The sequence below is a fragment of the Bombina bombina genome, chromosome 4, assembly GCF_027579735.1.
Source record: "Bombina bombina isolate aBomBom1 chromosome 4, aBomBom1.pri, whole genome shotgun sequence".
NCBI classification, from domain to species: Eukaryota; Metazoa; Chordata; class Amphibia; order Anura; family Bombinatoridae; genus Bombina; species Bombina bombina.
In genome coordinates, this window is record NC_069502.1 from 906,481,831 (window position 1) to 906,499,074 (window position 17,244).

General features: G+C 34.5%; 1 protein-coding gene across 1 annotated transcript in view; it reads right to left on the bottom strand.

The window, feature by feature from the left end:
* Window positions 1-5,021: 5,021 nt before the first annotated feature.
* The window catches only part of LOC128655699 (pancreatic secretory granule membrane major glycoprotein GP2-like), a 94,787-nt gene continuing 82,564 nt past the window's right edge, over window positions 5,022-17,244 (bottom strand). The window contains exons 7-9 of the mRNA XM_053709278.1: window positions 14,215-14,383; window positions 13,117-13,231; window positions 5,022-5,326 (exon numbers count right to left, since the gene is read on the bottom strand). Of these exons, the coding sequence (XP_053565253.1) occupies window positions 5,154-5,326; window positions 13,117-13,231; window positions 14,215-14,383 (457 nt within the window). The 3' untranslated portion in view covers window positions 5,022-5,153. The remainder of the gene's footprint in view (window positions 5,327-13,116; window positions 13,232-14,214; window positions 14,384-17,244) is intronic.

The window sequence follows — 17,244 nt, forward strand, 5'->3', positions numbered from 1 at the left end:
TGTATTCCGTCCGAATTATGCTGGGCTTAGTGCCGATGGACGGAATACAACGTCCTAACAGCTTTGCTTTCCAGAAGCCACTGGCTCTTCCATGATGGGATCGCGGTCTGGAGGGCCTGCCTAGCATCATAGGGACCCGTGATAACGTGCACGATCGCGAGATTTCAAACTGTTTACATTGGAACAGTTGTTCCGATGTAGACATGTTAACCCCGGCATGAAAGGGTTAAAGGGACAGTCAAGTCCAAAAAAAACTTTCATGATTTAAATAGAGAATGTAATTTTAAACAACTTTCCAATTTACTTTTATCACCAATTTTGTTTTGTTCTCTTGGTATTCTTAGTTGAAAGCTAAAACTAGGAGGTTCATATGCTAATTTCTTAGACCTTGAAGACTGCCTCTAATCTGAATGTATTTTGACCACTAGAGGGCATTAGTTCATGAGTTTCATGTAGATAACATTGAGCTCATGCACGTGAAGTTACCCAGGAGAGAGCACTGATTGGCTAAAATGGATGTCTGTCAAAAGAACTGAAATAAGGGGGCAGTTTGCAGAGGCTTAGATACAAGGTAATCACAGAGTGTATTTCTATCATAGTGTTGGTTATGCAAAACTGGGGAATGAGTAATAAAGGGATTATCTTTCTTTTTAAACAACAAAAATTCTGGTGTTGACTGTCCCTTTAAGAATTATAGGAAAAGTGTAGATTGCAATGGTTTGGTTGATGTGAAGAGTCTTCATTTTAACAGTGTGGATTAGTGATATACCAAAGTGCCAGTTTACCAAGATCAGGAGGAATTGCTCTGTTAGATGATTTTGACACAGAGGCTCAGGTGTTGGAACAAAGATCATTTAATAGGCATTATGAAAAAGCTGAGATTATCAATGCAAAAATAAAGATAAATGTTTAAATTGAAAACGAATAAAGAGAGTGGTCAAGGAAAATCCAAAGCAGTAGCTTTTATTACCAAATATTGTGAGGGTTTTAAAGGAACATAAACCCAAACATTTTCTTTCATAATTCAGAATCAGAATACAATTTTAAGCAATTTACTCCTGTTATCAAATTTGTTTTATTTTTTGGTATCCTTTGTTGAAGGAGCAGCAATGTTCCTAAAACTACCAGTTATGTTTTATATTAAAGTATGTTTATTCAGGTAAACTGTATATCGTATAAAGTAATAATAATAATCACGAACACTAGGTGGCAGAAAAGCACAATGAAATGGAGATTATAGTTCCCATTTACACCTCACTCCAATTCAAAATGTTAACATGACACTCAAAAAAATGTATTTTATGATTCAGATATAGCATATAATTTCATGTAAGTTTTCATTTTACTTCTGTTTTCAAATGTGCTTAATTTTCTTGGTATCCTTTATAAAATGAGCATCAATGCATTACTGAGAACTAGCTAAACACATTGAGTTAGCCACTAACGAGGCAAATATGTGCAGCTACAAATCAAACAATGTTTGAAATAGACTGAGCCACATATCAGGGAATCATTGTGTATATTACTGACTAAGATAAAAATTCAGAATCCAGCAATGCAATTGTGACAGCTTTTTAATGATCCAGGGGTCTGCAGAACAAATTATTCACCTCTCTGACTGTGACCCCCCTGCAACCACTAAACTGAAGGTCTGGCTTTCTGCCAAACTGCTACCTCTGTCAAACTGTAAAAGCTGCAGAACACTGATCTCCATTCAAATTCCCTCTGTCAAAGTTGCATTGCAAAACTAATGGTTGTCTAAAAATAAATATCTAACGGATTGGAATCGACCCCATTAAATAAAAGAATGTTATGATGTTACTATTAAATGTGTGTCATTTTTTTTTTGCTCTTGTTCAAATATTTTAAGCAAAAGATATTTTGACCACTGATTTCCTTAGTAAAACGGATTTTCTCATAAATACATTGTTGCTGATACGATGGGTCCCATTTTCACAAACTCTGTTGTTTTTGAATGTAGAGAAATCATGGAAACTTTTTTTTTTTGTGAGCATTATATAATAATGTATATGAGTCCACAAACCTGTATAGCATAATAAACCACTTCCAAGTTCAAATTAGTTTTTCAAAAATTTGAGGGACCTACAGTACTGGCAATACATCTTAGATAATGTAAGGTTCCTTTATGGAACTCTGAATCCACAGTGCTTAGTAGACAATTAACCCCCCCCCCCCCCCCCAACAAACAAGGATCACAAAACACCTGTTGGACTTTTGCCTTTGTTTAGCCTTGTATATGACTTCACCATGTTACTATTTTAAACTAAATATAATTGACTCACTGCTCACTGGAGAGTAATTTGAATTGTTATGGAATTAGGTCACAGTTTTTACACTTTTAGTGTTATTGGTCGTGAGCTGGAAATAAAATACAATTTTATCTGTTGACTTTATTATCAGACACATTAAACACATACAAGATATCAAAATATAACTTTGTATCAGTAAATAATATATTTAAACTAATAAAAATGAATTTGTGAGTTATTTTTATGACACAAGGTAAAAGAAAATCACTAATTTCTCCTAGAAAATATTTAAAGAACTAAAGCATAACTGTAGAAGTAAAATGAATAATTTTTTTGCATGCCTTACCCATTTGTCATTAAAAAAAAAGCTTAAGTATATATATGATTTAATTTATCTCAACACTTGAATTGTCATGAGTTCACTGTTAGTTAAGCAAAAAAAAACAAAAAACATTGATCCAGATAAAAATGACATGCCGAGCCGAGTGTCCAGATCAGGATGCATTCAATATTGATAAAATATCAGAGAGGTAAAATGTACTTCAAGGTCTGGATGATAATAGGTCCAACACCATGATGTTTCCAGTGCAGTATCATATAGCATTGTGTGCCTGTCCTCAAGATGCAACTTCAGAATGGTGAATATTGGCGAGAGTTAACTGGGCTTGCATGGTTGGGTAGGATCTCCTAGAGTTAAACAAGAGTTTTGCAAAGACGCCAGCAATCGCCAGAACAACAGTCAGGACACCAATGAGGACCATTGTCTCTACTGGCAGGGAATTCCCTCTAGCTGAAAGGAAAAGGCACATATTAAAGGGACAGTAAAGTCAAATTGTAACTTTCATGATTCAGATAGGGCATGCCATTTTAAACAACTTTCCAATTTACTTTTATCATCAAATTTGCTTTGTTCTCTTGGTATTCTTTGTTGAAGGCAAAACCTAGATAAGCTTATATGCTAATTTCTAAGCCCTTGAAGGCTGCTTCTTATCTCAGTGCGTTGCATTAGCTTTTCACAGCTAGACAGTCCTAATTCATGTGTGCCACAGATATAACATCGTGCTCATTCCCATGGAGTTATTTAGGAGCCATCACTAATTGACTGAAATGCAAGTTTGTAAAAAAGCACTGAAATAAAAGGGTAGTCTGCAGAGGCTTAGATACAAGGTAATCAAAGAGGTAAAAAGTGTATTAATATAACAGTGTTGGTTATGCAAATCTGGGGAATGGGTAATAAAGGGATTATCTATTTTATTAATTTTCAAGTAGAAACACTAAAATCAAAATTAAACTTTCATGATTGTAATAGAGTATGTTATTTGAGAAAACTTTCCAATTTACCGGGGTACTTCTGAGATATTCCGGGTTCAGTTCCAGACGACCAAAATAAAGCGAATATAGCAATAAAGTGAGTCATAATAATTGTTTTGTTTGCTAGTGCATATAAAAGTAACATTTACACTATACTGTAGTCTATTAAGTGTGCAATATTATTATTTTAAAGAAACAATGTAGGGGCATTAAAAATGACTTTATTGCTAAAAAATGCGTGTAATCAAGTGTATTTATATGTTTAGATCCAGGGGTCTGCAGAACAAATTATTCACCTCTCTGACTGTGACCCCCCTGCAACCACTAAACTGAAGGTCTGGCTTTCTGCCAAACTGCTACCTCTGTCAAACTGTAAAAGCTGCAGAACACTGATCTCCATTCAAATTCCCTCTGTCAAAGTTGCATTGCAAAACTAATGGTTGTCTAAAAATAAATATCTAACGGATTGGAATCGACCCCATTAAATAAAAGAATGTTATGATGTTACTATTAAATGTGTGTCATTTTTTTTTTGCTCTTGTTCAAATATTTTAAGCAAAAGATATTTTGACCACTGATTTCCTTAGTAAAACGGATTTTCTCATAAATACATTGTTGCTGATACGATGGGTCCCATTTTCACAAACTCTGTTGTTTTTGAATGTAGAGAAATCATGGAAACTTTTTTTTTTTGTGAGCATTATATAATAATGTATATGAGTCCACAAACCTGTATAGCATAATAAACCACTTCCAAGTTCAAATTAGTTTTTCAAAAATTTGAGGGACCTACAGTACTGGCAATACATCTTAGATAATGTAAGGTTCCTTTATGGAACTCTGAATCCACAGTGCTTAGTAGACAATTAACCCCCCCCCCCCCCCAACAAACAAGGATCACAAAACACCTGTTGGACTTTTGCCTTTGTTTAGCCTTGTATATGACTTCACCATGTTACTATTTTAAACTAAATATAATTGACTCACTGCTCACTGGAGAGTAATTTGAATTGTTATGGAATTAGGTCACAGTTTTTACACTTTTAGTGTTATTGGTCGTGAGCTGGAAATAAAATACAATTTTATCTGTTGACTTTATTATCAGACACATTAAACACATACAAGATATCAAAATATAACTTTGTATCAGTAAATAATATATTTAAACTAATAAAAATGAATTTGTGAGTTATTTTTATGACACAAGGTAAAAGAAAATCACTAATTTCTCCTAGAAAATATTTAAAGAACTAAAGCATAACTGTAGAAGTAAAATGAATAATTTTTTTGCATGCCTTACCCATTTGTCATTAAAAAAAAAGCTTAAGTATATATATGATTTAATTTATCTCAACACTTGAATTGTCATGAGTTCACTGTTAGTTAAGCAAAAAAAAAACAAAAAACATTGATCCAGATAAAAATGACATGCCGAGCCGAGTGTCCAGATCAGGATGCATTCAATATTGATAAAATATCAGAGAGGTAAAATGTACTTCAAGGTCTGGATGATAATAGGTCCAACACCATGATGTTTCCAGTGCAATATCATATAGCATTGTGTGCCTGTCCTCAAGATGCAACTTCAGAATGGTGAATATTGGCGAGAGTTAACTGGGCTTGCATGGTTGGGTAGGATCTCCTAGAGTTAAACAAGAGTTTTGCAAAGACGCCAGCAATCGCCAGAACAACAGTCAGGACACCAATGAGGACCATTGTCTCTACTGGCAGGGAATTCCCTCTAGCTGAAAGGAAAAGGCACATATTAAAGGGACAGTAAAGTCAAATTGTAACTTTCATGATTCAGATAGGGCATGCCATTTTAAACAACTTTCCAATTTACTTTTATCATCAAATTTGCTTTGTTCTCTTGGTATTCTTTGTTGAAGGCAAAACCTAGATAAGCTTATATGCTAATTTCTAAGCCCTTGAAGGCTGCTTCTTATCTCAGTGCGTTGCATTAGCTTTTCACAGCTAGACAGTCCTAATTCATGTGTGCCACAGATATAACATCGTGCTCATTCCCATGGAGTTATTTAGGAGCCATCACTAATTGACTGAAATGCAAGTTTGTAAAAAAGCACTGAAATAAAAGGGTAGTCTGCAGAGGCTTAGATACAAGGTAATCAAAGAGGTAAAAAGTGTATTAATATAACAGTGTTGGTTATGCAAATCTGGGGAATGGGTAATAAAGGGATTATCTATTTTATTAATTTTCAAGTAGAAACACTAAAATCAAAATTAAACTTTCATGATTGTAATAGAGTATGTTATTTGAGAAAACTTTCCAATTTACCGGGGTACTTCTGAGATATTCCGGGTTCAGTTCCAGACGACCAAAATAAAGCGAATATAGCAATAAAGTGAGTCATAATAATTGTTTTGTTTGCTAGTGCATATAAAAGTAACATTTACACTATACTGTAGTCTATTAAGTGTGCAATATTATTATTTTAAAGAAACAATGTAGGGGCATTAAAAATGACTTTATTGCTAAAAAATGCGTGTAATCAAGTGTATTTATATGTTTATATATGTTGGAAAAATGGCACTGATAGACTTACTTGACACAGGGTTGCCACAAATCTTCAATTTGTAAAAAAAAAGAGCAATATCTGCAAAGCGCAATTAAATGAGGTATGCCTGTACTTCCATTATCAATTTGTGCTCATTCTTATGTGCACACTTTTTGAGGCACCAGATCCTTATGAGCATGTATAAGAATTCACAGTGTATATGTTTATGAGTCTGTAATTGGCTAATGACTGTCACATGATACAGTGGACAAGGAAATAGAAGCAATATTTGAAATTTTATAGAAAAAACATCTACTGATAATTTGAAATTCAGAGTAAGTGCTATTGCACTGCCTTTTTATTATGCATTAGTGGATTATCCAGTTTACTGTATTTAAAGGTCCTTTAATCATTTATGTTCTAAAATTAGATGGTTTCATAAAGTCTAGGATAATGGTTTCTGTTACTATAACAAATAAAGACCTAGCTATGGTTTTAAGTTGCAATGCACAACAATGTGCTGTCCTACATACTTATTTTACTTTCCCACCCTGTCTTGATTGATGGTAGCTTAGATCTTTATAGTGTAAACAATAATGTGGGATCCAGAAAAAGTTGGGTTGAGGGGAATACTTCATGTAAAGCTTAGTGCCTCCTGCCCCTTTAAATGTTGCCAGTGTCACCCTAGGCATGTGCCTAGTTAGCCATCGTGGAAATATACCTTTGTGTGCTTATATTTAACACCCTATGGTTACTGTACATGTAGCAGGGCTAGAATAATACTCTAGTGGACTTTAGGCTAAAATGGGGGTCTTCTATATCGGTAAAATAATAAATGCACCACAGTTTTATTTTTTTAATAGAATCCTCTATTTTAATTGGAATCTAAGCAAACATATTGGTTTCTTTATTTTAATACAGTCCTGAGAGGAAATTGTGTTACATTGTAATTTATGTACTCCATAACACCATTTTAAAGACGGGTATTCCCTGTTTTGAAATATAAAATATCTAATTACTATGGTCTAGTCATTCTGATGAGGTTTATAACCACTATGCAGCATAACAAATTATGTTTGATCATTAAAAACTGACCATAGTACCATGGGCTTGGTATAATGTTCATGACTTGTATTTGGGAGAGAGCCTAGCATATTAATACAGCTACAAAGTAATTTGCCTACCAAATAAATTAATATTCTGCATCATTAATTGTTACAAATTATAAAACAAAGTAATATTCCAGAAATAATCAATTTCAGAAAAAAGTACTTCAAACATAATACAGCTTATTATATAGAAATATTTTTTTACAGTTCTTCTATAACATATACAGGTATTTTTAGTATATTTGGTTACAACATTTTGATTTTGTTCAAATCAAAGTTTGAAGGAAATTTAAAACATCTGTTTCTTTCCTCAAGATCTTATGTAAAATATTGGGTTTTAGTGGCTTTTTTCTCCTTGCCAAGAAAGACAAATCTCACTGTGATTTTTCGCATAATGGCACTGAGGCTGAACATATATATATTGTGTTATATGATATATCTTGTATGACTGTTGAAATAACAACATAGATAGATTCATTGTCACTTAAAGGGACAGTCAACTCCAAAATGTTTGTTTAAAACGATATATAATCCCTTTATTACCCATTCCCCAGTTTTGCTCAACCAACATGGCTATATTAATATACTTTTAACCTCTGTGATTACCTTGTATCTAAGCCTCTTCTGACAGCCCCCTGATCACATGTCTATTTGTTTATTATCTATTGATTTGCATTTTAGTCAATAAGTGCAGTGTCATGCACAACTCTACAGGAGAGAGCACAATGTTATCTATATGACTCACATGAACTAGCACTCTCCTGTTGTGAAAAGCTAATAAAAAGCATGTGATAAGAGGCTGTCTGTAGTGGCTTAGAAACAGGCAGAAATTTAGAGGTTTAGATCTTATAAAGTATATTAATATAAAATGTGTTTGTATACCTGGTATATTAATATAACACTGTTGGTTGTGCAAAACTGGGGAATGGGTGGTAAAGGCTTTATTTATCTTGTTAAACAATACACATTGTTGGTGTTGACTGTCCCTTTAATTATGAACCCCAAAAGGCTAAAATGTATTTCTAGTGTTAGTTGTTAATTTTGTTCAGTGGAAAATTGCCTGGTACTCCTGGGCTGGAGTGCTTTCTTGGATGGGATAAAACTGGTACATTTGTAGAGTGCAGGTACAAATAGGCTCAAAGAGGATGGAACCAATGGTGGTTATCATACCATAGAGCAGGGATGGGAAACCCTGGTACTCCTGATGCTTCAGAACTCCATTACCCATGATGCTTAGGCACTCTAAAGTCCAGTTGAGCATCATGGGAAATGGAGTTCTGAAACATCTGGAGGGCCAACGTTCCCCATCCCTGTCAAAGAGTAAGCTACTGAGATAACGTTAACTCCAAAGGGACTGCTATCATATGATATTTTGTTAAATTTCTTTTTTCTTTTTACATTTTATGGTACTTCTTTTAAAAGTCAGTGTATACAGTTAGTCATACCAATGATCATTTGAATATTTAAAGGGATTTTCTAGTGTACTATTATTTGGAGCATACCTTTTTTTAAACAAATTATTTACATTTACTATGGGTTTAGCAACTGCAAAAGAGTGTAACACCTAGTAAAAATTGCAGTCCTGGAATACTCAGATTCTACTCAAGTTAATGATAATGCAAGTGGTTTGAACATATGTATAGAGTGATACAGGAGCACTATTTTTCCTATATTTAACCCCTTTAAAAGGGTTAAACACATAGTAAAATTAAACAAATTGTATTTTTCCCCTTAATATGTCCCCAGTGACTTATTACACCATCTATAGCATTCAATTCCTTAGAAAATAGACTTTGTGTGCATAGAAAGAGAGAAGATAAGCAAGTCTGCTCTTCCCGCTTGAGAACAATGTGTGGTAGTTTTAAGAACAAAAGCAAAAAAAACAGCTATTTCATATACAAAATTGAACCTTGAAGGAGCTATTTCCCATAATATTTTTATACTCTTCAGCTGTCATAACAATTCATTGGAAACAGATTAAGGAGAAACAAAGTACAATGTTTTAAGTAAGCGTTTTAATAAATTGTTGTGATTCTTTGGAAAATCCCCCATGGTGGTTAATGGGTTTAAAGAAGCCAATATTGTATCCCTTTTTATATTAATTAATTCTAAGCTTAAAATAGTAGATAGAGCACACATGCTACAAGAAGCAGATTTTTATGCTACCAAATGCTATGGAGGAATAACAACATAAGGTTACTTATATCTAGCAAAATACTGTGTCAGCCAAAACATACTTCTCAGTTATAGAACATTAGGCAGTTGTACATATTGTTTAACCCCTTAAGGACCACAGCACTTTTCCATTTTCTGACCGTTTGGGACCAGGGCTATTTTTACATTTCTGCTGTGTTTGTGTTTAGCTGTAATTTTCCTCTTACTCATTTACTGTACCCACACATATTATATACCGTTTTTCTCGCTATTAAATGGACTTTCTAAAGATACCATTATTTCCATCATATCATATAATTTACTATAAAAAAAATATAAAATATGATGAAAAAATGGGGAAAAAAAACACACTTTTTCTAACTTTGACCCCCAAAATCTGATACACATCTACAACCACCAAAAAACACCCATGCTAAATAGTTTCTAAATTTTGTCCTGAGTTTAGAAATACCCAATGTTTACATGTTCTTTGCTTTTTTTTTTTTTGCAAGTTATAGGGCAACAAATACAAGTAGCACTTTGCTATTTCCAAACCACTTTTTTTCAAAATTAGCGATAGTTACATTGGAACACTGATATCTGTCAGGAATTCCTGAATATCCCTTGACATGTATATATTTTTTTAGAAGACAACCAAAAGTATTGATCTAGACCCATTTTGGTATATTTCATGCCAAATGCGATCAAATAAAAAAAATTGTTCACTTTTTCACAAATTGTTTTCACAAACTTTTGGTTTCTTACTGAAATTATTTACAAACAACTTGTGCAATTATGGCACAAATGGTTGTAAATGCATCTCTGGGATCCCCTTTGTTCAGAAATAGCAGACTTATATGGCTTTCTGCTGTGCACCACACATGTATTATGCCCAGCAGTGAAGGGGTTAATTAGGGAGCTTGTAGGGTCAATTTTAGCTTTAGTGTAGTAGACAACCCAAAATATTGATCTAGGCCCATTTTGGTATATTTCATGCCACCATTTCACCGCCAAATGCAATAAAAAAAAAACAAAAAAACGTAACATTTTTCAAAATTTTAGATTTGTCACTGAAATTATTTACAAACAGCTTGTGCAATTATGGCACAAATGGTTGTAAATGCTTCTCTGGGATCCCCTTTGTTCAGAAAAAGCAGATATATATGGCTTTGACATTGCTTTTTTGGTAATTAGAAGGCCGCTAAATTCCGCTGCGCACCACACGTGTATGGGGTTAATTAGGTAGCTTGTAGGGAGCTTGCAGGGTTAATTTTAACTTTAGTGTAGAGATCAGCCTCCCACCTGACACATCACACCCCCTGATCCCTCCCAAACAGCTCTCTTCCCTACCCCACCCGACAATTGTCCCCGCCATCTTAAGTACTGGCAGAAAGTCTGCCAGTACTAAAATACATTTTTTTTTTTAAACTTATTCCCTAATCCCCCCCCCCCCATACAGCTCTATAATCCTCCCCCTCTACCTTATTGTGAGCCATCTTGGGTACTGAAAGCTGTCTGCCAGTGCCCAGTTTGCCATAAAATATGGTATTTTTTAAAATAAATAAAAAATAATTCTGTAGTGTAGCTGCCCCCCCTCAATATCCAACCCCCCACCCCCTCCCAAATTCCCACCCTCCCCAGTCCTTTCCCCCACCGTATGCAATACATAAATTGTTCCATAGTATAGCGTTCCCACCCGCCCCCGTGCACACACCCGCCCCCGCCCCCCTCTGGCTCAGATCCTCCCATCGATTGCCGCCCACCCGCCTCCCACATCGGTACTCATCCACCAACGATCGTGGCCATCAATGGCTGATGCAGAGAGGGCCACAGAGTGGCTCTCTCTGTATCGGGTGGCTAACAAATGTTATTGCAGGATGCCTCGATATCAAGGCATCACTGCAATAACATGAAAGCAGCTGGAAGTGATCAGAATAACTTCCACCGCTTGGAAACACCAATGACGTACAGGGTATGTCCTTGGTCATTAACAACCTTTTTTTGTAGGACGTACCCTGTACGTCGTTGGTCCTTAAGGGGTTAAAGGGATTGTAAAGTCAAAATTAAACTTAGATTGATTGGATAAAATAAAGACTTTTAAACAACTTTTATTATCAATTTTGCTTAGTACTTTTGGTATCTTTTGTTAAAGGGATAGGAAACTCAAAATTAAACTTGTATGATTCAGGTAGATCATGTTATTTTAAGAATAAAGGGACATTGTACTCTAGATTTTTATTTGCAGAAATGTTTTGTAGATGATCCATTTATAAAGCCCATCTGGAAGTGTTTTTGTAACAATGTATAGTTTGCTTATTTTTTAATAACATTGTGCCGATTTTCAGACTCCTAACCAAGCAGGAAAGTTTTAGATGTATAATGATATCTGCTTTCTCTTGTTTGTTTAATGGGTCTTTTCATATGTAGGGGAAGGGGGAGTGTCCCTTTCTCAGCCCAATTCAGTGGGTGTCTCAGCCTAACCTCATCAACAGTGCTAAATTGTGAGTTTTTAACAGGTTTTTAACTGAATATTTATATCAGTATCTGTACATATTCTAATAAAAATATGAGAAAAAAGTGTCTATTACATGCAGTTATAGGAAAATTGGTGTACACTGACCCTTTAAACTTACTTTGATTACTTTTAGTGTCAAATGTACTTTCTTCTCTTGGTATTCTTTTCTTGGAATTAGCTGGTGATTGGTGGCTACACATATTTGTCTCTTGTCATTAGCTGTTCAGCTAGCTCCCAGTAGTGCATTACTACTCTGGAGCTTATTTTAACTATGTGTTTAATCCATTTGCAGGGTTTAAAAACATAGAACATTTTATAATTGCTTTTATATAACTAACAGAGCATTTTCTTGCTTGCACATTTACATCCCTTTAAAGAGTAATCCTAGGTGAGTTCAGGAGCGTGCATGTGTCTTAAGCCATCTGACAGCAGTTTTTGCAACAGTGTTTATAGCAATGTTATACATAGTTGCAAACACTGCTGCCATAGACTGCTAAGGACATATTCCTGCTCCTAAGCTCCTATCAGCCTACCTAGCTTTACTCTTCAACAAAGGATACCAACAGAACACAGCATATTTGATAGATTTAAATTGGAAGTTGCTTAAAATTGTATGCTCTTTTAGAATCATGAACATTTAATTTTAAACATTAAAGGGACATGAAACCCACATTTTTTCATTCATGGTTTAGAAAGAGCAAACAATTTTAAGCAACTTTTTAATTTACTTCAGTTATCTAATTTGCTTCATTTTCTTGATATCCTTTGCTGAAAAGCATATCAGTAACTGAATGGTGGCTGCACATAGATGCCTCGTGTGATTGGCTCACCCATGTGAATTGCTATTTATTCAACAAAGGATATCCAAAGAACGAAGCAAATTAGATAATAGAAGTAAATTGGAATGTTGTTTAAAATTGTATTCTCTACCCAAATCATTAAAGATTTTTTTTGGATTTAGTGTCCCTTTAAATAGATGATACAATTACTTCTGTGTACAATACATATATAGCAGTAGTTTTAGTCTTATTTGAGGTCAGTGAGTTCTGGAACAAAAAAAATGACATTGTGTTTTGCCTGATTTTAAACAAATAGCAAAATACATAGTGGATGTATTTTTTAGCCACATATATATTGAAAAAGAACACTACAGTATTTTTGATAATAAGTTTTTTCTGTAGTGTTTAATATGTTTTTTTGTTTTGTGTTTTTTTAATTAAAAAATCTCATGCATGTTATACCTGTGTCGGAGGCTCCGTCGTCTGATACTTTGAGGCTAATAGGGCCGTATGTAACAGTATGAGCAGCGGAAATGTCTCTTCTCTGTCTAGCTACTCTTCGGTACTTAGTGCAATTCTGAAATTGAAAGACAAATAACTAAATAAATCAAAATACTTTGATAAATCACAGCATGTAGAACATATTGGGGTCTTGTAAAACCGTAGCATATATTGCATATTTCAGCTTCAAGGGACATTTTCAATACATTTTATAAGCATAGTATTAAAGGATTCCAAAACTTTAGTATTTTGTCCACCAACTGACCATCAATATCATATGTAACATGTTTACATATCCTCACATACCTATTTGTTCTCTGAAACAAAGTTTCTAAACTTGAGAAAAATACATTTTTATTTTCGGCAATTACATCATATCAGCCAACCCTCAAATATGTGAGGCGCACGATACAACAAATGTACCAATAGTAATTACAATAATTGCATCTCATTAACTTGCGATGTTGCCACCATGCGCATATCTTTTTGTTTACCTGCGCATGTGCATATCCGTTCACTGACTCCACATTTAGCCATACAATGGTATGGGAATAATGCAAGCGCATGCGCATAGCGGAGAAAATTCGCCATGTTGCTAACTGGGGTAATCAGTCTCGATTGGAGGATCAGAAGTTATTGTCGGCTGTGGGTTTGGAATTCAATAAAATTTCGGATGAAGATTTCTCATAAATGGTAAAAATAAGAAGCGCAATAATAATTACAAAAAGTTTGTATTTATATTGATCTGGCTATTGGAGGTCACTTTTTTGATGGGTTTTGTGTCCCTTTAAATGTATTCCCCGCCTCCCTCTAGTCATAGGTGCTGCCATTTGAAATGTAGATTTCACTGCATTCCAGTGATGAACTGTTTGCACATGCAGAGTAACTCTCCTTCAGATACCTGCAAAAACCTCTACTCCCATAATTATAGGGGGGTGCATGACGTGGTTTAATACTCTCAGCTATTTAATCTTATTCTAGAGTTAATTACGTTCTTTGAGTTATAGTTGAGAAAGAAACATGTGCAAATGGAAAAATATAGTACCATTGCTTGCTTACCGGCTTGCAGATTTCTTCTGTATTATGACATATCTGAACGGTGCAGTGTAGGAAGACATTATTGTAAGCAAGGCCTACAAACTTGAACATCTGGATCCTAAACATGGCTTCTGCACCAACTCCATTCATTATTATTGACATGGTTTCATCCAGGTATACATGTGAGCAGCTATCAGAGATAGTAACAGAACATCATTATACATTTTGAATTACGTTAACAAAAACATAGTAACAGTAGATGAGATTGAAAAAAGACCGAAGTCCATTGAGTTCAACCTATACAAATCTAATATACTTACAAAAAAGCTCCAGTTGAGCTTAAATTAATCCCATTAAAAAGACGACCCATTTAACACAAGTAATCATATCCCTGAATTCTGTTTCTAGTCAGAAATGTATCCAAACCATTTTTTAATGTATCTAAGGTATTGGCATTCACTACCTCCTTTGGTAATATGTTCAACAATTTTATTGCTCCTTACAGTGAAAAAACATTTCCATTGCAGAAGATTCAATCTCCTTTCCTCCAGCCTTAAATTGTGACCACTTGTCACAAACAATCTGATACATGTGTATTTTACAGCTCATGGTGTTTATCTTTATCTTGAAGAGTCTGTGTATGTTTTAGTAAGTAGAATCTGTTTTGAAACTAGTCTCATTCATCTCTAACCAAATACATAGTAGGGTTTATTATTCATCTTTTCCCATCACTGGATATAATCTGATGCATATGTATTCTCTAGATAGGGTGTCTAAACATTTTTATATGGAGTGTTGGTCACCATTGTTCGGATTGGCCAAGGGACATATTACATTATTGTTATATTTACGTTATAGTTAACACATAAAAATAAAATTGGGTTATAATAATTTTCTAGTTAAAATTGCATTGGAAATTAATTCCTATTAAGGAATTTAAATGGAGCGTGCACTGTAAAATTGGTTTCTCTTAATGTGTTTCCAATGACTTGTTATACCAGCTGAATATAAAATGCATGTGACGTTGTTCATTTAGGTTTATTTTGTATATGAAATATCTGTTTCTGATCATTGAAACCACAACTCAATTAAAGGAGATGAACTTGCAGGGAAAGCAGACGTCATTATCCTTTCTCTCTCCAATATACAAAAAATCCTCCTTATCTCATATCTCATAATATACTCGAAGACCAATATTTAGGACCCAATGTTCTAAAATTCTCTGTGGTAGTAAGTACTGCCAGGTCCCTCAAAGATTTTAAGAAGGTACATTTTAGCTTGAAAGCTGTTTATCTGGCAATCAGGGTTCTAGGTGAATTGATCATTAGGCCCATAGATTTAAATGGAAAATGAACGTTTAAGTACCTTTCAGTACCACCCCCACTGGGAGTGGGATCTCTTTGAATCCTTATTGTTTACCTAGCTTTTCTATAACTATTACTGACATTTTTAGTATAGGTGGGATACAACAAGCAAAAGTAGCCATTCCAAATGGCAAACTAAAGATAAAGAAACTATTTGTAAACAATTTAATACACTCCAGCAGGTAAAATGGATCTTTGGGAGCACATTAAAATGGCAGGGAAAAACAAAAACAAATAAATACGTGAAAATAGTTCGATCTTTTTGTATCACTTATTTAGCTTCTGCTCTGATCTAATCAATTGTTTACCTAGCTTTTCTAAAACTATTACTGACATTTTTAGTATAGATGGGGATACAAGCACAACTAGCTATTTAAAATGGCAAAATAAAGTTAAAAGAGCTATTTGTAATTAATTCAATACACTCTAGCAGGTAAACTGGATCTTTGGGAGCACTTTAAAATGGAGTGGGGGGGGGGAATCACAAATACATAAGTAAAAATACTTAGATATTTTTGTATTACTTATTTAGCTTCTGCATTGATTTAACCAATTGTTTACCTAGTTTTTCTATAACTATTACTGATGTTTTAGTATAGATGGGGGTACAACAAACTTGTTATTTCAAGTGGAAAAATAAAGGTAAATTAGCTATTTGTAAACAATTTAATACACTCCAGTGGGTAAAATGGATCTTGGGAGCATATTAAAAAAGAGAGAAAAAACACACAGTATTCCTTTACTGTTACTGCTTTGCTAATCAAAGAATACAGAATTTGGCACTAATACTCATGCTTAAAGGGACAGTCTACTCCAGAATTTGTATTGGTTAAAGAGATAGATAATCCCTTTATTGCCCATTCCCCAGTTTTGCATAAACGAGGTGTTTATGCAAAACTGGGGAATGGGCAATAAAGGGATTGGTTACCTTGTATCTAAGCCTCTAAGCCTCTGAAAGACTGCCCCCTTATTTCAGTTATTTTGACAGACTTGCATTTTAGCCAATCAGTGCTGACTCATAAATAACTCCACAGTGTCTAGCTGTGAAAAATGATAAGAGGCAGCCTTCAAGGGCTTAGAAATTAGCATATGAGCCTACCTTAGTTTAGCTTTCAACAAAGAATACCAAGAGAACAAAGCAAATTTGATAATAAAAGTAAATTGAAAAGTTGTTTAAAATTGCATGCCCTATCTAAATCATGTACATTTTGACTAGACTGTCCCTTTAATTACCTGATGATCTAAAGCTCTCTGCTCTGGTGAGATTATCTGATAAGTCTGGTCAGTACAGTGAGGTCCCTCAAGAAATTTTAGAAAGGCAAACTTTTAGCTTGAGAGCTGTTTATTTAGTTATGTAGTGTTCTGGGTCTGAATGAGAGACCTAGATTGCAATATAATTCTCGAAAAAACCCTCAAAGACTTTGCATCATTTCCCTGAGTTTTTAATCATCGGGCTTCTAATAGAAGCATGGAAATGATTTTCAATAACAAATTACTTATGTTTCATGATCAATGGTGCTAAGAGCCATGGGTGAGTTGCATTTGGCTCTCAGACCACAGTTTAGGCTGCCCGGCTCTAGATAATCTTGTATTTGTGATTTGTTTCTGCATAAAGTATTCTGCCCAGCAACATTATAGAATTGCAGTGAACAGTCACATTTTAATACAAACGAATGACATCATCTGA